At 42.1% G+C, this 20,218-nt stretch overlaps 1 protein-coding gene across 1 annotated transcript in view; it reads right to left on the bottom strand.

The window, feature by feature from the left end:
* The window catches only part of EXT2 (exostosin glycosyltransferase 2), a 77,225-nt gene extending 62,540 nt beyond the window's left edge, over window positions 1-14,685 (bottom strand). The window contains exons 1-6 of the mRNA XM_021402264.1: window positions 14,568-14,685; window positions 12,643-13,202; window positions 12,385-12,474; window positions 7,328-7,441; window positions 4,309-4,504; window positions 821-960 (exon numbers count right to left, since the gene is read on the bottom strand). Of these exons, the coding sequence (XP_021257939.1) occupies window positions 821-960; window positions 4,309-4,504; window positions 7,328-7,441; window positions 12,385-12,474; window positions 12,643-13,178 (1,076 nt within the window). The 5' untranslated portion in view covers window positions 13,179-13,202; window positions 14,568-14,685. The remainder of the gene's footprint in view (window positions 1-820; window positions 961-4,308; window positions 4,505-7,327; window positions 7,442-12,384; window positions 12,475-12,642; window positions 13,203-14,567) is intronic.

Genomic DNA, 20,218 nt, shown 5'->3' with positions numbered 1-20,218 from the left:
AAAACAGCTCTTCTAACCCAGAACCTTGTCCTACATCTAATATGACGTGCTCAGAAGATATCAGTAGAAATAAGCAGTATTCTCCTAGTGTAATTTATTATTCTGTAGCAACTCCTTCGTGACCACAGTCAGCCTGCCCACAGATAACACCGCAGTAGTCTGTGGACTGATCCGCAAGTCAATCTAGTAAATACGGAAGGGACAGAGACACAGAATTCCTGAAATCCCATCCCTGGACTGCCACTGACTTGCTGACACCTTAGATCTTTAGGAGTGACCAATTACAGCATATACAGAGCTACGCATACAAACTAGCAATTTCGTAGTTATTATCCTAAGATCATGTAGCTGAACACTGTGCGTATACCAAAAAACGAAATCTAAACTCTTAACACAGTATACTCAGCTTCAAAATAACTATACTTTTCAGTCTCAGGTGAACTTAAGAATCATGATACAATGTAATAAATTTAGCATTCAGATGATGCCATTTTTTGGCACTTAACTTTCCTTAAGAGTCTAAATGCAGATCAGTCATCACTGAATGCAAGCTTAAGATAATAAAGCAAGTCTGGCTTAGAAAAGACATCATTGGCTACAGGTTGAACAAAAAGCTCTATCAATTCTGCCTCCTTTGTTTTCCTCTCCTGTTTTTGATGCATAAATACATCAGGGGCCAGGACCGTATCTGTCTTATTCAGTATTTTGTTCACTATAACCACCAGTACACTTGACTTATCACAGTGGTTTCACTGAAAACACTGAATGCAACGGATGTCTCTTAGGTGTGAATTGGATGCGCAATAGTTAAGGTACAGACCTCTTCCAGTCCAGAACCTCAGAGAAAGGTAGAATGTAGGAGTCAGCAATAATGACTGGGACACAGCCAGCTTGAAGAACATCACTTAGCACAGCCTGTCCAAGGCGGGCTCCACGTAGAACAACACAGAATGTAGCTTCCTGTCAACAAATGGTACCCAACACAATGATGAGGAAAAAAAAGAACGATGTTAGAGTTGTACTAGGTATGAACGTATATGCCCTTTTACTTGTGGAGAAAAAAAACAAAACACAAAAACAGGCTTGCCCTGCACTACTAATGTATTCTGAGTTACCAGCAAATTCAACTTTATCTACTAGTGGCTCAGAGGTGAGAAATCAGTTAATGAGATTATTCTATGCTTTACTTTAGAGTTCTAACTTCAGAACTACAGTTGAGAAAATTCAGGTGGAAAAATAACAGTTTTGAAGTTGGCATAACAAGATGAGCAGCAACCAGTGTGAACTTATCAAGTACAAAATGTATGATGCCAAATCAACTTCTTTCCACTATAAGGCAATTCTGCTCTATGGATAACAGATACACAACAGATTTCATAGTTCAATTTTAAAAGGCACTTGGCATGATAATATTTTCATAAGGAAATAAAAAAATGATGAGCTTGATAAAGCTGTTAGAGGCTTTGTACTCAGTTATAGTTCTAGAACTCTATATAAAAAGGAGCTAGCAGTGGCTCACAGGTAAAAACAAAACGATTAATCAGAAGAGTTCAAAAAAATTTCTCCTAGTTGCAACATACAACATGTCTCTTGGTTAAGGGAGAAGCAAAATTAAGACCACACAACTTACTATATGTGATGATGCCTAACATTTTTTGGAATATTGGGAAGCATAATGAATAACAAGATTAGAGTTTGACACTACATGGAAAAAAAGACTGAAAATACTGATTATATATAGCCTTCAACATTTAGGTAAAAACCAACAGCACAAGTATAGAGCATGAAATAGTGGTCTATGTTTTGCATTTTGCAGAAAAGGATATTTTATACAAAAGAATAGGAAAAGAAAGGATATTCATGTGCAACAACAATGTTTTGCTACTGGAAAAATAAAACCACTCCACCCAGAGGTCGTAATAGAATGAAGAAAGAAGCACAGCCTAAGAAAACAGCAGTAATCTCTCACTCTGTTCAGTATTGCAGGACCCCAGACAGAGCAGTGAATTCAGTTTTAGGCAATGCACTTCCAGGAAAAAAGAAGTATGATTACTTATCTCAAGAGCGTGACCTACAAGACTCTATCAAGACTACATAATTCAAAGGGGTAAGAACAGGAGGAAGACGGCTAAAGGGAGCTTCAAGGATACAAAAAGATTCCACAAAAAGGAATATTATAAGTTTATTCATGCCCACAGCACACAAGATGAAAAGCCATGAGTTTAAACTCCAGCAGAGAAGATTTCTTGGCTATGCTGCAGTCATCCTGTGGATAGGGTCCTTAGTTCACTTCAGTGTCACTGAGGAACCCTGCTACAGATTCAAGATGACAAAAAAAAAAAAAAACCATACTTGTAGAGTTTAGCTCTACAAAGAAAATCTCCAAGCCAGTATTATTCCCAAGTCTAAGAAAGAGAAATTACAAAGTTGATACAGGGGCTTGCACAGATAAGAAAACATCTTTCCAGCTAACATCCTGTGGCCTGAGGAAAAGGAGCCAGGAGGCATAGCAGGGTAGCAAAACATCAGAATGGAACTAGGAAATACAACAGGGTTTGCTGGATCTTTGCTTGTTTCCTAGTGCAATTGTGAGACTTGTGCTTGTATTTGTAGAGCACTGAAAAGTCTGAGAATCTTGTCCAAAAGAAGACTGCAGACAGGAAGCATTAGCAATCCAGAAGCCCAAGAGCCCAGCTAGTAGGAAATCTGTAAAGGCAGTGCTGGAAGGGATGAACAGGGATCAGTCCTCAGGCTTCCTCCTTCCCCCACTCCCAGACAGGAACAGAAGGAAAAAAAGGGTGGGGGAAATGGAAGGAGCAAGGAGAACAAACACACATTTTAACCATTCACTTGCTAGATCACAGAGAAACAGGTGGAAGAAATCCTAGTAAGATCTGGGAGAAGGGGGTGGGGAAGAAAAAAAGCCCAGATGTGGACACACATGCTCATCTGCCCAGATAACCATTTTTCCTGTCTAGACAAAGGTTACTATAAATACATCTCCTCACATCACCACTGTTATCAGCCAGACATTCCAAAGGGAGATGCAGGGCTCTGCTAAGGAAAGTATTTTAACAATCTCGGCATGTGCCAGCTCTCTTCAGAGATATAAAACAATACATAGCAAGATATAGATACAGATCCTCTGACTTGCTATCCTTGAGCAATCCAGTCAGTATTTAAAGAAATAAAGCAAAGAGATTTCCCCCCCCCTTCTGACTGCAAGTTTAGGACTCATGGTGACCGGTTGCTCCCTCTCCCCCTCCTCCCCAAGGAATTTTAAACATATTTCCTTCAAAACAAAACAGGAGGGGTGGAAACTTTGCCTTTCTTCAGCCTGTTTGTTATTTTATCATCATTTGTTGAAGTTCAAAGACAAATTATGTGCTGGTGGCCACAGACAGAGCACAGTGGCCTATGGTATAACTCACTTCACTACACCGCATGCCAAAGTACCTCTCTGTTAGTGAACTGCCAAGAGACCCAGGGGTCTGAGAATGCTATCTAGTTTTATCTTCACTGACACATCAAAAGGTCTCTGGAAGTTGGGTTGAGGCCATCAAACACATTTCACCTAGATGTTTTCATAGTTGCATGCTGACAAGTCCTCCAGCTCAGTCCGTTGTGCCTACAGAGAGCATTTTGTGGGGTTTAACTACTAAGTTGCACACAAAAAATACAACCTGGTGAACTCTCTTTAAATGTAGCAGTCCTCCTTTTTCCCAAAAAATATATCTATACATAAGCTCCGCAAAGTTCATTTTAATCTGTCCTACAACTAACAAAGCAGGCCTCTTTTCCAAGCTCCATCTAACAAGGCCTGAACTATCATAAGCTAGAAATCAATTTCAAACTCATGCCTACTGAAGGTCACCTTACCAGTTATTATGGAGGTGTAGATTCTAAAGTTCTTCCCTAGTTTTAAAGCAATCAATTTTGTCTGACCTTCAAAATTTTCACCTCTCATTGCAGCTGGATTTGGTGGTATTTCCATAGCCTTTTTTAAGTTTACATCACGTTGCCATGTGCTACCACAACCACCATGACCAACCCCATTAAGTTGTTACACATAAGCAGCATTTTCAGACTGCAGTGCAGCCTCTATGTGAGTTTAAGTACACAGTTCTCTGTTCTCTGAAAAATCAGAATAAAGTTGGGATATAATATCCAAGCTAATGTAATGAACTGTGCATTTTCAAAACATTAAATGAAATAAAATGAAGTTCCCTATCAGTGCTAAATAGGAACAGCTCCACAGCTAAGACAGTCACCAAGGGGAAGAGAAATCCGCAGAAGAGACAGCCTTACCTGAAGCACCTGAGGATAATCAAAGATTTGATTGTTGTGACAGCGTTTGCGAACAGCGGGGACCCCATCTGACAAATTTGTACATTTGTCAAGGAGCAACACTGATTCCCCATTCTCAGCCTGAAGAGCTTCCAGCTCAGACCGGTATTCTGGGTGCAGAGACATTTGAGATGACAGAATGAAATACCTGCGGGGACTGAAAGAAAACAGCAAATTTACTTGACAGCACTGCAAGTTTACTTCCAAGATGCTCTGCAACACATTTCCTTCCACTCTGGAGAAGTTAATCTCATTCTGCTAAATGCGGACGTAGTGCCAAGATCGTATCTTCAGACAATGCAGGCAAGGATGGAATATAATTAAATTTTTGATATTAAGTGGCTTAGCATTATTTACAACATCAAATAAAATTATACTTGGAAAAAGTGCTTGTGAGAATAGGCACTTGCATTATAACCTCTTTTATAAACTGAAATTAACATTATTTGTCTACATACTAAAACAGCTTGCTAATGAGGCTCGGTATCTGTGCACTATTACAAAGTAGGTAGGACACTGAATGCTGCTTCTGCTTTCTCCTCCCATATTACTTTTTATCAGTTTTAATTGGAAAAAAAGAAAAGATGCTGAAATGTCAAACTCAGTTATCTTGTGTATGTTCGGTCTTGATATAATGACAGTAACAACAGGACAAGCTCATCCCATTAACTGTGATTCAGTTCCATCTCTGTAGAGCAACAGAAAGGCAATGCTTCCAGGACAAAGTGGAAGGCTCATTATCCTGTTCACTCTTAAGTCCTACCACGTCTCAAAACCACAAATATTAAAGATGTGCTTCAACACTGAATTATTTCAATGCTTTAATTAGAACTGGAAGTAAAACACACAGGAACAGTCTCAGATTAGAAGCTCACACTTTAAAAAATGAGTTTTGTTAATGCTGGAACGTAGTACGCCATATAAATGTCATACTCATTTAGTTTGACTTTTTAAAGTAGATTGGTTAAGACAAACTACTCCACTGCTTCCCATTCAAGGGAACACGCAGTGAGAGCCTGCCCTCACACAGCCAAAATAACGCAGGAAATAGGAGGCCTGCACTTAGGATTCCAATTCTGCTCCACATGATACTATTTTTAATTTACAGCTTCGAAAACACACACAAACACACACTTTATAAAGTCAGACCTTTCCTGCTGCTCTTCTCACCTCTTTTACTTATTTTCCTGCTGGTCACTTCAGTGGATCCAATTAACGGATAAGACTTGCATAGAATTTTTTTAAAGCCATTCCCATTCCTAAGCCTCCAGCTGCTACCATCTTGCTACCAACAGCTTTACAGAACAGATATTTCTTGCAGAGTTGGATTTAAAATATTCTATACTATCCAACTAAAAAGGACAGTAAATAAAAAACTCTCAGTTCAGCTCTGTAAGAGGAACAAAAAATAGGATTTGCCTTTAAAAAAGGAAATACCACCACACACTAGTGATAATGGATGTTTTTGACCAGCTAAAAATTGTGCAGGATTGTTTGGATGTTTAAAATCAAATTTTGCCTTTAAACTATCATCATCCTATTACTTCCAAATCTAGTGATCAAATCTTGTCACAAAAGAAAGTACGTTGCAGCTAGCAGGCATAACACTTTAGTGTAATGGAATGTGATCATTTATCCCAATTAAGTTTGAACTTGAGCTTTGCTCCCTTGTCACAGCCTTCCCGCGTAAAGCAAAGAAACCTGTGAGCACGTTTCAATTAGTAACGCTAACTGGCCGCTAGATGGTACTCTGGAGACTACAGTCTGTTCTTCACAAAAAGGTGGGTGCCTTTGAGAAGACAAATCTCCTATCAAAAATGGACCGGCACAGCATTTAGTTGACTATGTGGACATGACCAGTGTGACTGCATCTCTTTGCAACACATGCTGAAGCTTATGATCATGTTCATGCTTTCCAGACAGAAATACGTGCTGAGCCGTAATAGTACTTGAGATAGGTGAAGAATCAGTTGGGATTCAACCAGAAGCCCTTATACCTTCCAGGTCCAGGAGCATTATAAGCAGAAGCATAAAGCGTGTGGGTAGAACAAACTTCTGCTGTACAGCTTTGTCCTGTAACTAACTGTAATCCCTTATTTGGAGCAGCCCAGAGCAATAGCAAGTAGACTGCCCTTACCAGAAGAGACAACAACTGGAGCCAAAGCACGTAACTTTTTTTTGTCTGTTATCAGCAGCACCCTTTCAATAAAAGTTTTCAACTCTAATAAAGCCATATTCTTTAGAGGATGCTGTTAGAAGAAAGACCCTAAAGCTTCTGTGTTTCCCAGCTTGATATTTACCATCAGTGAGAGCATGTCATCTATCCCCACTGCCTCACTCTGCTTAGCTTTTAAACCAGAACATAGGTAAGAACCTGCTACAGTGAAGTTTTCAGCTGTGTAATTAAAAGGCTTATGAAACGCTTCTTTAGTCTTTGCTATAGTAACTCATTGTCATTACTTTGCTTTTAAGTATCTTAAATTATCTGAAGAGATTGTTTACTAGGGAATTAATATTACTTTGAATTACAATCCTGCTTTACCTAAACTTTAAGATCAAACAAACATTAACAACTATTTTTATTTATTTTCTGTAAGTTGAAAATATATTCTGGATATATTGAATCTAATGCTACTAGAAACACTGTTGTCCTGTCCTGTTTCACAGTTCAGTTTCTGGAGTGGACCTCCAAGAAACACTGACAGATTATCACGTACCACACTTCAGTTTCTGGAGTGGGAAGATAGAATCATCCTCCCCAAATACCCAGTTCATAGGTAACCCACACCCTGACAGATTAGCCAAGGCTACTAGCATTGGAACCATCACATATTTTAATAGGATGAGCTATGCATGAGCACAACTCTTAAATAGGTTGTCCCAGCCTGCCAAGAAGTTAGCAGATATGTTCGTATTTTATCAGCATCCATATCATACACAATATTCAATATACTTTGCTGCTTCATCAGAATTGCTTTACCCTGGTCCTCTTTCTGGCAGATCTACTGCAGACAAAGGGCTGTACACAGGAATACTGACATCGTAGCCTTGCCGGTAAGTCCACGTGGAGAAGCCTCCACCAGCTAGCAGAGCTCTGCAAAATACAAGAAAGAGACCATAAAAAGAGAATGTAAATCATTCAGACTCAGAGCATGATATACTGGTTGTCATTACCGAAACAGTAATAACAGTTACTGAGATAACAGTTTTTCCCTCAACTTCTGTCAGTGGCATTTTTCACGCAGTTTTTAGATTCGCTTCAGCCTTCCTGAACTGGGCCTACTGCCAGACTGGATACAGTCATCAACGGAATGTTTACAGTGGCATACAATCACTGAGGAAAGGACCATTTTTGCATTCTTATAGGGAAATGGAATCTATTGCTGTCATTACAATCACCCTACATTTTTGCAAGCTTACATGCGCTAAGTCCATTTTAATTTAAAGAAATACATTCCTGATTATTTATATCAGTTAACATATGTCTCAATGCCAGCCCTAACACAGAGCATAGCACAGCTCTCAGTGTTAGACAAGCTGTACTTTGGGTACAAGTCCAGATAAAACGCAGTATTTTGGCTGCTTGTAACAACTCAGAACTTCAATGGCAAATAAAATTTGTTTGTATTTTGTTTTCCAAGTAACTCCACGAACTTTTAAGTTCCCCTTCACCTACCACAAAAAACGCTATAAGCAGAAGGCACCACAGTGAGAACTCACTGTGCTCTGAATCCAGTCTCCAAGAGTAGAGGCAGCTTGGGACACTGAGCTAGAAAGCATGGAATAATTAAGGATGGATAAATTAAGACATATTTTAACCCCTCAGTGAGATGACTCTGACTGTGGCCTTTCCTAAACGGGAGAACCTTTCATTACACAGAGGGAAAGAGCTATAAGAAACAGAAGAGAACCGTGTGTACAGAAGAAAGCAGTGCATCATTCACTGTGCCAGAAGAAACTAGTGTGTTATTATCTCTTATCCCAAATCTAGCTTCTCTGAACATACGATTAGAGGCCAACAGCTTTTCAGTTACATTTCATCCCCAGTGACCTGGTGGCACGCTGAACACATCATCTCTTTCCAAAAGATGTTCTCATTCAGCTTATCTAGTGAGACTTCTGGAACAGCTGTTTACACTTTCAGTCCTTTGTCACCAACAGCAGGGTGAGCTATCCTCAAAGTTGCCTTACGGATACTGAGTTTGCCTTAATTACCACATAAAGCAATTTGCAGAAACCTGTCTCTAAGCAAAGAAGCAGAACACAAATACAGCACTACTCTAGGTACCACATAAAGGGGCTTGAAGAACTGTATGCACTGCAGCAGCTATGATTACATCCAGCAGCCTTATCACAAGCTTGTCCACTGCCATAGTTCAGATTGGAGCAGGCAGGTCTCATCAGTAACAGATACATGAGAAGAACATCAATATGAGACCAGATGAGGTACTGACAACCCATTAGGCGAACTAGTTTTCAGCTATCACTGAAATAAATGCTCAGTACAGCGTTCAGAGCAGTTTTTCTACTGCACTTATACAACAGATTATGATTTTACTTAATTATCATCCAAGAATAATTATTTTTTCCCCCCTCAGAACTCATCAACCTGGTTAAACATCAGAATGCTCTGCCTCTTCTAACTCCCTTCAGGTGTTCCGCAAGATACTTCACTTCCTGCTCTAAATTGCAGCACAGTTGTTCAGCATTCCAATATACCATCTTAGTACAAATGTGACTTTACCCAAGTAGTCAAGCAAATAGAAATAAATGTCATTTAAGAGACTCTTTGAAAACCGTAGGCTCTGGATTAGAGACATATTTCAGTTCAATGACAATTACAAACTCAAACAAGTTGCCTTTTATTACTCTTCACTCAGAACACAAACTACTTATAGACACTATTTGTAGAAGCAGAAATCAACTTGAGAACAGGATGATAAATCAAGTATGTGCGAGTGAGAATTTATGATCCAAGTGCTTATTTGGGATTCCTTTCCGGTGCCTCCCTTTTGGTGACATGAATGCATTATGTGTATATTATGAGTAGGTCTCACCCTTGAAGCTGCACGTTCCAGAGCTTATCCATCAACTCAGCTACCAGAAAGGAGAAAAACTGGCTTGGGCATCGCTGCTCTTGCACTTTACAACCTCCTCTTTTTATAACCCCCTAATTGGGAAACTACAACCAGATTGTTTTAATTGGATCCGGTGAAAACATGACAGCACCTCATCAGCCTTGAGAAAGCAGGTGTGTGTCATACAGACATTTACTTAAATAAACCCACAGGGAACCAACACCAGTTAAATAACTCCTCTCAGATTTTCATTGTATGGTGCAGTGAGGGAAGAGAGATATCAACTCCTAATATGCTCAAGGTGAATAACCTTTAAATAGCACTAACCAATGAGCCTGCTCCAGAGCAACTTTTCACCACTTTTCAGATATTGATCCTGCTTGCTCTCCAGGAAGTGCCCCAACTGGTCTGCACTCTTAAGTGTTTCTGCCCAGCTGCCAACATCGTCAATTTTCTGCCAGATCTCACAAGTCACTGAAACCCAATTCATCAGCTGAAGCAGAAAGAAAAGGTATCATCATCCCTATGTTCAATTCTACAGCTACAGAGTAGGTCAGAAAAAGAAGACTCTTCATCCACACTACTGTACCAAATTTAATAGCACTTATTAGCAAATAAAGAGCTTGTCTTTTAAGCTTTATGGCAGGAGATTACATGTGTTACAGCAGCTGATATCAGCAACGTAGCCTACACACCCTCAAGGCAGACTTGTATCGTTGAAATTACAGAATAAAGCACTTTTATCTGTCTCCTGGAAATCAGATTTAAAGATTCAATAAACAAACAACCTCCCAGTGAGATAGCTAAAGACTTTTACAGATGTAAAAATAATACATGAATTAATTCTCTTCTGTGCAAAAGGTCTTGCTTTACATGGATTCATATTCTGCAGCAAATCAGCAGAACACAATTCTATCATATCCATGATCCATCACTGCTCAACTAGGTATGAGAAAGTGGGCCACGCTCCCTGAGCAAGGTCCACTAATACTACCTGTGTATTTCACCAGTCAGCCACAAAATCCCACATTTCCATTAGTCCTTATGGAGCTATATTTGTAAAGTTCAGACCTGGCATTCAAAATCCATCAAACTCTGCCAGAACACCTTTATTTCAGCCTGCAGCCTCTCACCCCACAACACTACCAGCAACACTGCTGCACGCCTTGTTAACTACCCATTCTGTACTTTGTGCACATACTCAAATGAAGAAGGCACACTGGGTTCTCCTGTTCTCTCAGGTATGAGGTAAGACCTCCAGAGGTCTCCAAAACCATACTGTAACCACATAGGACAGCACTCAGCCCCTTCCAGGACTCAGAAGTTACTTTGTCACAGATCATTTATTTTCGCACCTGTGACCAGGATCTGTGCTACACGTCGTACAGTCTGACAGCTGGCTGCCTACAAAAAGGTGTTTCCACCTTTTCTAAGTCTCAAACGTTGCTATTGCCTCTCTACTCTATTAGAGCTAGTGGCTGTGCAGCTGCAGAGCAAGTCAGTTCAACAAGTTATGGCAACAGCTGTTTCAGAAAAAAAAAAGGGTTGATTTTTTTTTTTTTTTTTTTTAATTCTAATGATATGACTTTCTGTGGTAGCATGGGAGACGCTTAGAAAGAACATCTACCAAAATAATACATTTCCTGCACGCTAAGCTAGGGTCAAATGTAAATGGATGTTTGACACAATTTGATTTTAATTGTGCTGGGTAGTAAACCCCCCACATTCAGTTAATAAATCTGCTTTTTCTATGGACAGAGGCATACACATACAGCCCAAGAACAGTCCATTCTGCAGGGACTGCAATGGGCAAGCATTGTTAAATGAAAACTTGTTAAGAAATACAAATCTTAAGAGTTTTGTAGGAGCAGATTAACAGGTTTGGTTACATAAGAACAGTGCTTGGCTGCCCTCTTCAGGCTAACCCACATCCATGTAACATATTTCATACACTGGCAAAAACCAGTAAATTACTTCACAATTGGTGTTGTGATTACAGACAGTAAACATACTCTTCAAACATGTCCAAAAAAAAACCAAACCAAAACCAAATGTGTGTCTTCTGGCATCGGAGGATAATGTTTTAAATCTTCTCTGGTGTGAAGAAATCAAGATACACTCCACACTCAACATTCTTAGTTACAATTCTGTATCTCAGGGAAGATTTTGTTGACAAAACATTCAGCAGAAGGCAGCTAACCTTGATCTTCAATGGAGGGACTGGTTACATGGGATCCAACTCAGCAAAGCTAAACATGCTAAGTTAATCCAGTAGAAACATATTCAGTAACAGCTTCTAAACTAATGAAGTTTCTCCTATTCCAACTTTCTTTGCCTTACAACTTCCTTTTCTCCTCCAAAAGTAAACTGTTCTGCAAGTGAAAATTAAGCTGAGGAGCCTTTTAAGCTCCTGCCAAATATCTTAAAAAGACAGAACAACTATAAGCAATTGTCCAATTACTAGTACAGTGTAACTGTTGAGATAACAAACGTTAATGAAATTCACCATAGTTCTGCCAAGTAGAGCATCTGATTTAATATATCCCATATAAACATTCTGACTTGAATCAGAATGTTGAAGTTAGGAGCAATCTTTGGACTTCTACTTTGCATCAAATGAGACATTCTGTAAATACATCAGGTTTGGTAACACAACGTACAAGTCTAAACTGAAAATTCTCCACCCCTTACAGCAAGCTCAAGAGCTAAGATGAACAAATGCTACAAATCACACCCCCTGTAAAATGAAGAACAGGAATAAACTGTTGGATCTCTGTATGGAGCAAACACTTGACCTATACAAGACAAGTAGTTAAGTTCCTCTCTTGACGAAGCCATATTCCAGCTTTGTAAAAGCTAAGGAGCACATCCTCTGCTATCAGCTACAGTTCTGAACTTGCTGCCTCTCCAAAGGCATTTAAACAGAGATCTAGGCATTCAAACACAACAAAACTCATACCTATCTCTAGGAACATCCAGTGCAGTGTTATAATCTGGGGGCCCTCCAGGCAGCATATTGAAGAGCAAGTGATTTGTGCCTCGATCCCACCTAAAGCAAAAGAAAACGCAGGCAACAATTAGAAAGGTGTTCTCTATAAACAGATGATAAGCTCTGTCCAAGACTAGCTCTAGCACTGACTCACTGCATCCTCCCCTCCAGCATAATTTTATTCCACTCTGGTTCTGCAGAGTCCTGTGTGGAAGTTTCAGCAAGTACCTGGATAGCTGTGCCAAAGCCTGAGCAGTCTCCTTGATACGGAGTGCGTTCTGATTGAGGACATCGATGGACGGTACAAAAAGGCAGGCTCTGTTGACGTCGTCAGTGTAGTATTCACTGTCAGAGATGGCAGTCAGCAGCTCATTGTATTCCCTGGAAATAGTATTGCTCACTGATGTCCCATATTCATCCACATACTTTTTCAGTGAGTAGATGTATACTTTGATTTTGTTTTTGGGATTAAAGCCACATCGATAGACATCAAAGCAGGTGTGCATCCGGCAGCTGAGGTCTCCCCTCTCAGGAATGGGGCTGTCAGCAGGAAGCTTGACCACAGGCACATCATGGACACTGCGTTTTTCAACAGTCCAGTCACTGGACGACTCAATGGAGTGAGGCCAGAACTGGAACACTCCTGTGGCAACTAGGCCAAGCAGAACTATGGAAAAGAGAGTGATGTAGTAAATGCGATGCTTGGTTTTCATTCTTGGGATGAGGGCTGGACCCCGGGTGTTATATTTAGCTGACGCACACATAATGGAATCAATTATCTCTTCTCTCTACAAATTAGAAAGAGAGAGGTTTAAGGCTCTGGAGGAGACACAAAGTTATCACAGCACAGAGAGACACCGTTAACCCATTCAAGACGAGTTCTTTGCCTCAGCAGATTTACAGTAAAGCTTCTTCAGATGCTAATGTTCCTCTGGAATATAAGATGCCAGTGGTCATACATTGTGACTGCCACTTGGCAATGACAGCATGAAGCCCATCTGAAGCTGAGAGTCCTCACAGGTGGCACTCTGCAACGTATACATAGTGAACACCAAAGAAAACACAGTGCTGAGCTTAGCTGTGAGTGAAGAGACACAATCTGGATACCATGTAACAAGCAGAACTTGGCATTAGGATACTGTTTCTAACACCAAGTGACTTTCAAATCAAGTTACATATGTTTGACCAGAAAAATGACAAAGAAAATCTAGAACGAAAAAGGAAACAACTTGATGTCTTTGACAATATGTGTGTGTGTGGGGGGGGAGGAAGCGTTCTATGAGTTGCAACTGCAGCCATACAAAGAAAAGCATTTAAAAAACAGTTCACTGCAGTCTGAATAACACTTTTTAGCAATAAATACGATGTAATATAAAGTATCACAAACACAGCCACATGACTGCTGTCACTGTTGATTGTTCTCTAAGCTTTTACTTGCAGAATCACAGTTCCAGCTATATGAGCTGCAGCCTGAAGGATCAGCTACTCATAGCACACAGAAAGCTGCTCGGGTCATTGGCTCCAGCTTCCACATTAAGTAAAAATCTGTAGCTCCAAGGTGCATGCTGCACAGGTGGTATGTTTTCATTCTTGAAGAAGAACGAGGACGATGTAATTATATGTTCTGGACAAAGATGGGACATTTTCTTGCCTTGAGAGCAAGAAAGGTTTCATGATCAACTGTACAGCAGGCAACCAACATGAATAAAAGAAGTACCATTAAGGCATTAAATAATAAACTGGGTGACACTGATGTGGCAGTTGTTAACAAAAAGCTGCCAGGACAGGGTAACCGATCCATGAAGCAGCTGTTAAAGCCCACCGTACAAAGTAACATCTATGCGACCCCCACTGCGATGAGCTTCACAACCAAAAGCTTTCCACATGCTTCTGACTGCTCATCCCGTTATTCCACCCTCGTCGTAGCGCTCTCACTACCGCCAAGACCACACGTCTGCAGCAAGCTTTAGTGTCACCCGACGGAGCCCCCCGGCGCCGGGCCCGGCCCTCGGGTCAGACCCTTCCCCTGCGCGGGGCCGCACCTCCCGACCACACCGCCTCGGCACCTCCGCTGCTCCTCGCCCATCCGCGAGTCGGGGACGCGGGCGGAGCAGAGCAGGGAGAGGCAGACCGTGCCGCCGGCCCCGACTCACCTCCGCCCACAGTCTCTCGGGTGCGCGCCGCCAGCCCGCCGGCCGCCCCTCCGCGCCGGGCGCACCGCCCGCCGCTCCCCAGGCCTGCGCCGCCGCTGCGCATGCGCACAGACGCCTCCACCGCTGCGCAAGAGCGGCGCCGCCCGGCCCTGCCACTGCGAGAGCGCCCCGCTGTGGCGGGAGGGCGCCCCTGCAGCGACGCGGCGGGCTGGCGCGGAGTTCTTTGGGGCTTGCGAAGTTGGTAGTGAAGTGCTGGCGCCGCCACCTTGCTTTCATAGCTGTCAGCTCTTCCTCGCACCTTTTCCAGAAGCACATCATGCTTATCCCTCAGGCATCTTGCAGAGGAAGGCCTGTATAGGAAGTGAGTGGAACAAAAAGCACACAAACACCATTCCCAAGGGGAACTGTGAGCCAGCCCCTCTCCTGACAGGGCAGGATAAATCTGTGGCACAACACTGCCAGAACCACATACTGGTGTCATGCCAAAAAACAGGTGTCAGCAAACTGCCCCTTTGCCAAAAACATGTCAGTGGTGCCACGTCCCCTCACACGGCCCCGTGAACTCCCCTCACCTCAGCACCCTGGGGACAGCCCCTGGCTGCAAGGCCACAATGCAGAACCACATCCAGGCTTTCCTCTCACCCCTAGTGCAGCCTGCCTGGGCCCTTCGCCCACCCATTCAAAGTGGCAGCCCAGCAGCCCCTGCTGCAGTCCAGACGTGTGCCCGCATGCCACCAGCCCCCTGGGCCCTGTGCTGCAGCCCATTCCTCTCTGCGCCAGGGGACACCCAGACCTGCAAGGAGGCTTCAGCACTATGGGAAAAATTGGGTGGTAGTCCCATTTTATTGAGAGCTTATACTGAAAGGAATGCAAGCAGCATCAGCTTTTTTTTCTATCCAAACAGCAAGAAAAAATGGAGGACGTAATCTGTCTGGGTACTACCTCAGGGAGCCCATTTGTATGCTGGTGATGCAGCTCAGCCAGACAAGTCTGCAGCATGATGCTATTTTTAGACTCTTGGTTGCCATTTATAGCTGGTAAAAATATTCATCAGCATCAGGGTATCGGGCTATCAATTTTTATAAATGTAGAAGAGAGATCGGATATTTTACCTCGCTTGCTTTGCCCTTTTATGACTCACCTTATCTGACCCTCCTGAGGTCACCCGGGGATTTGTTGCTGAGTGCTTCGCCATCACGCCATACATTTGCTGACTGTCACATGCATCCCCATGTATTTTCTGCTGGGACAGAAAGAAATGGCTGCAGAGTCTTCCGTGCTGGGTCTCCATTCACTCAAAGCAGCTTCAGGAGAGGCTGCGAGGCGCCTGGCGCAGCCAGTGCTGGAAGCAGCACATTCTGAAAAATCCTTTACAATAAAAGATTGTGCTAAAAGGGAAATATGAAAGAGAAAATTGGTGGCTTGGGGATGTCTTTTCCATCTTTGCTTTCAGCCTATGCCATAGCATAAATTAGTCATATCTTATGCTTCACTTCTGAAACACTTGCTAATGGCTACTACCAGTAATCAAGGTACTGGGATGAATGAAGCGATTTGGCTCTGGCATAAGAGATAGCAGAAGACTGTACCAGCCAGAGCACTGCCCTTCAGCTTATGTCAGAACCGAATGATGCTCTCATTGATGGCATTCATCTGATAACTGGGCTGAGCAATAGCTGCATCCAGCAGCCACCTGCACAGCTGCAGCTTCCCAAGCCATCGCACACCTCTGATGGGGCTGTACTGTGCCTGGTAGCACTGGGCAGCTCATAACATGCCAGCCTCTGTAACTCGAGGTCCAGTGCTGCCTTCACAAATCGAAAGGAGAAGGAAATGAAAAGAGACTCCAGCAATCTGCTGCTACAGCTCCCACAGCAGGATGCGTGCCATGAGGAGATTCATTGAAGCAAGTGTTCCCTGCAAAGAAACCCTGCTGTGACAGAAGCGCATGGATAGGAATGCTCCCAGTGTGCTTTCCTGTCCTCAGAACCCTGAGACGTCATGATCTGCAGAGGCATTCACGCTTCACTGAGTGAGCATTCCCTGCACTGCACTGGCTGCGTGCTCACACCTCACTGACCGGCAGTGCTGAGGGGACGGGGTTGCTAAAAATAGCATTTCCTCGTGGTGTTTTTCCAGACTATTTTTGATTCCCCATTTTGATAAGGTCGACTGGCTCATTGCTAAAAATAACCAATCCTGGCAAAGTGAGGACAAAAGGCAGAGTATTTATAGCCATCTCTGGGTAAAGTGCATTTGTCACTGGCCAGTTGCTAGTGTTTTATGTAAGCTGGTAATAAATGAAGAATTAACTGGAGTGAAGAATGGCTGCACCTTGCCCCTCTGACCTTCTCCAATAGGATACATGTATTTTTGTACGTATCCTCATAGGCTACCTTGGGCTTTGTGATGTGATCTGATTGCTTCAGAACAAAAACCAAACCAATCCTCTCTTAGAGGAGCCTCTCCCACTAAAATGGCTGCATGTGTAAAAGCAGCTGTATCCGCCTGCGTGCCTGATACTTCAGATGCAGATATGTTTGGGGTGGGATTCACACAGCTTACTCCGTGGAGGTTTTTTTACTATCTCTCTGGTGAAATATAATCCCGCCAATGGCAGAAAGGCGCACTGTGCAGGAAATTACCTCCTCTAACTGAAAAATTCTAAATGTCCCCCTGGGATAAATGTGCTGGGAGGTGGACTGAGAGGCTGGAACTGGTCCTGGCAAAGACCAGAAATCCATCCAGTATCCTTTCTGTGATCAAATGAATGGAAACAGGAAAACAGAAGTTATAAGCAATGGGGATTTCATCACTCTTTAAAATTACAGTGGACATAAGCAGTGGAGGCTTATGCTCATCCTAATGTGTTATACACAACTTGATGGCCTTTCATATTTTAGATGAAATGTTGCTTTTTTTCATTTTTATTTTGACTATAGCTCTAAGCAGCTTCATCATTTCAGATACTGGTTTGTTTGCCTATTGCTTGTCAAACTGGAAAAACAAATGCAGGGGGCACTCAGACATTGTTCATTTCTCTATGTATTTATTTTATTTCTCTGCCATGCAGAAAACAAACAAACAAACAAAAAACCTGTTGATGATGCTAAGGAGCAATAATGTGCACAGCACACATCTGACAGGGAGGCAGCAGAGGGAAGGAAGCAGTGCCCAAGGAGCTCTTGCACAGAGGAGCCCTGCTGCAGCTCCCTGGAGCAGCCATTGGAATGACTGGAACAGCTATGCTGATATACTCAGGACTTTCTAAATGTTTGACAATTCTTTTCAAGCAGTGAAAGCTGTTTTCAAAACTCACCAGCTTTATACATTCGAAACAAATGCTGCCTATTCCAATAATAGGCTTATTATTGGAATAATAAGCCTCTACCCTCTTTTCCAGTTATATTCTGAGTGCCCATGATCAAGCTAACCTTTCCCAGTGGGGAGTTCTTCAGGGAGTTAAAGCTGAAAAAATATGAAAAACAGTCCATGCAACAAAATATTCATCTCCCCTGCTAATTTTAGTTGCCATAAGCTCAGATGGAAGTGACTTTGCACCATAGTATGGTAGCTGCGAGAATCTTGAAAATGTATTGCAGCCTCTGTACTGCAGAGAGGTGTGTTTTACTAGCATTTCCCACATGGACAGCACAAAAAATCCACTTTCTGAACAGTAAACCTCTACATCCAACTGAATGCTGGATAGCAATATACTCCAACCATTGGGAAGAGTAAAATGTCTAAAGAAATGAAAGGCAGGGGCAATTAATAGTTTGAATTTGTCATAAGAGTCCTCTAAAATACAGTTTCGACTAATGGCTGTACAGCCTTGCTTTGTTTGTCATTTCAGAGAGCTTTCTCCCTACATTTTTGCTGCTCAGACATTCCTTGGGATAAATACGGGGGGCAAGTCAGTAAGTCCATTTGTATTTTGGCTGCACATTTCACCTCCCACTCGTGTAAGGAAACCTGCCGTGTGCTATAGCTTTCTCTGTGGACAGTCAAGAGCGAACACAAAATAAATGATAATAAACTGAGAATGTGCTTAGAACTATTTTACATGGAAATGTAACAAACTACTAAGCAAATATGATGCTTCCATCTATCCTCTACCCTTGCCTCCCCTCACCGTTTTCCGAGATGGAGCAGTTCCCTTCTACCCGCAGCACTGCCTGCTCCTCAGCAACTGCTTCTCGCTGGCCCCAAAGTTCTCCACAGATACAGTAATTATTTGCTACCTGTGCTCTGGTAATTTGAATTATAATACGGATACATGCCTTTCTCATCCGTTACGTGTCTTTCTGCCCAAATCTACAATGCCCAAGAACAAAATCAACAGAATCATAGAACAGTTGATCACTGACTCCCTAAATCACGAAATAATTGTAAAAAGAAAGCTCTTTTACTTGAAGACTGGACCAAAGAATAACCCGAATTATTTTTATGACTCTTAACATCATCCTACACTCAAAATATCTACAGAGAGAAGAAACCTGAGACACGTGCATTTCAAGGATTTTTCCCTGCCTTTCCAATGTCATGTTTGAGATTTGATCAGAAAAGTAGGAGAAGGCTCTTCACCAGTGGTCAGGTGTACCAGCTGCTTTCGCAGCACAGAATTTAGTCTGAATTCTATATTTCACCTCTCTAACTCATTATATAGATACTCCATAATGCTACCAAGATGTAATTTTGTACTGCCAACAAGTTACAGGAAGGGAGTGGCACGCTTCCATTCACCTTTCATGGACCATTTCCTTTAACTCTAGATTAATAAGTTTGCAGAAAAAACAGTTTAACTTCCTTTAAGATATCAAAAAATGTAACATTCAAGAAACTAAATAGTTCTGTATCTGCGGAAGGAACTTTCCAACGAAAGTACTTTGTCACCATCATACAGAGTCTTTCAAAATGGAAAAGAGAGGAAGGACAGGAGACCACAGAATACAGTTTAGTCAAGAAGACTACTTTGCCAATTGATAGATTTAGTAGTCCAGGTAAAAATTTGCTTGAATCATCCTGATAAGAGTGAAAGGTGCCGCCTTGAAAGTCTGTGGGCCTATAGTAGGTACATCTAGCATGATGGTACAAGGAGCATTCTCAGCAGTGTCCTGTGAAAAATCTCACCGCTAACCAGAAGGGATGGACCTCAGCAGTAGGGAAGCTGCAGAGAGAATATCTCCTTCCATCACCTCTCCGCTCTGGTTCTTTTGTGGACACTGTGGGCCAAGAAGCCAGTGGCTACTTTTTATTTACACAAAGTGAAGGACAAAAACAAAAACAGGCATTTTACCAACCAAGGGGGTTAGATACTGTCCGATCCGAGAACAGAATGTAGACCAACTCAAAATGAAAAAGCTTTACAGAACTCAGACTAAATGATCATGTTGTAAGAGCCTCACCCACGGAGATGGCCAGGTACACAAGCTTATTTACCCTTAGCTGAGGCTACCTTAGAACTGACACTATCTCCCAAAAACGTTTCTTTGTGAAAGCAGTCATATTCTGACACTGAAATATTTACTTCTGAGTATCAGAAAGGAAAAGGAAAATCTTACACATTTTAACAATCTCAAGCCTCCATCTTCCCAGAAAGAGTGAAATAAGAAGTATAAAAAAAGACACCACAACACCACAGGACCTTATAA

The sequence above is a fragment of the Numida meleagris genome, chromosome 6 (assembly GCF_002078875.1).
Source record: "Numida meleagris isolate 19003 breed g44 Domestic line chromosome 6, NumMel1.0, whole genome shotgun sequence".
In the NCBI taxonomy this organism is placed as follows: domain Eukaryota; kingdom Metazoa; phylum Chordata; class Aves; order Galliformes; family Numididae; genus Numida; species Numida meleagris.
Note: the sequence above shows the minus strand (reverse complement) of the source record. Positions and strands in the feature narration are given on the sequence as shown.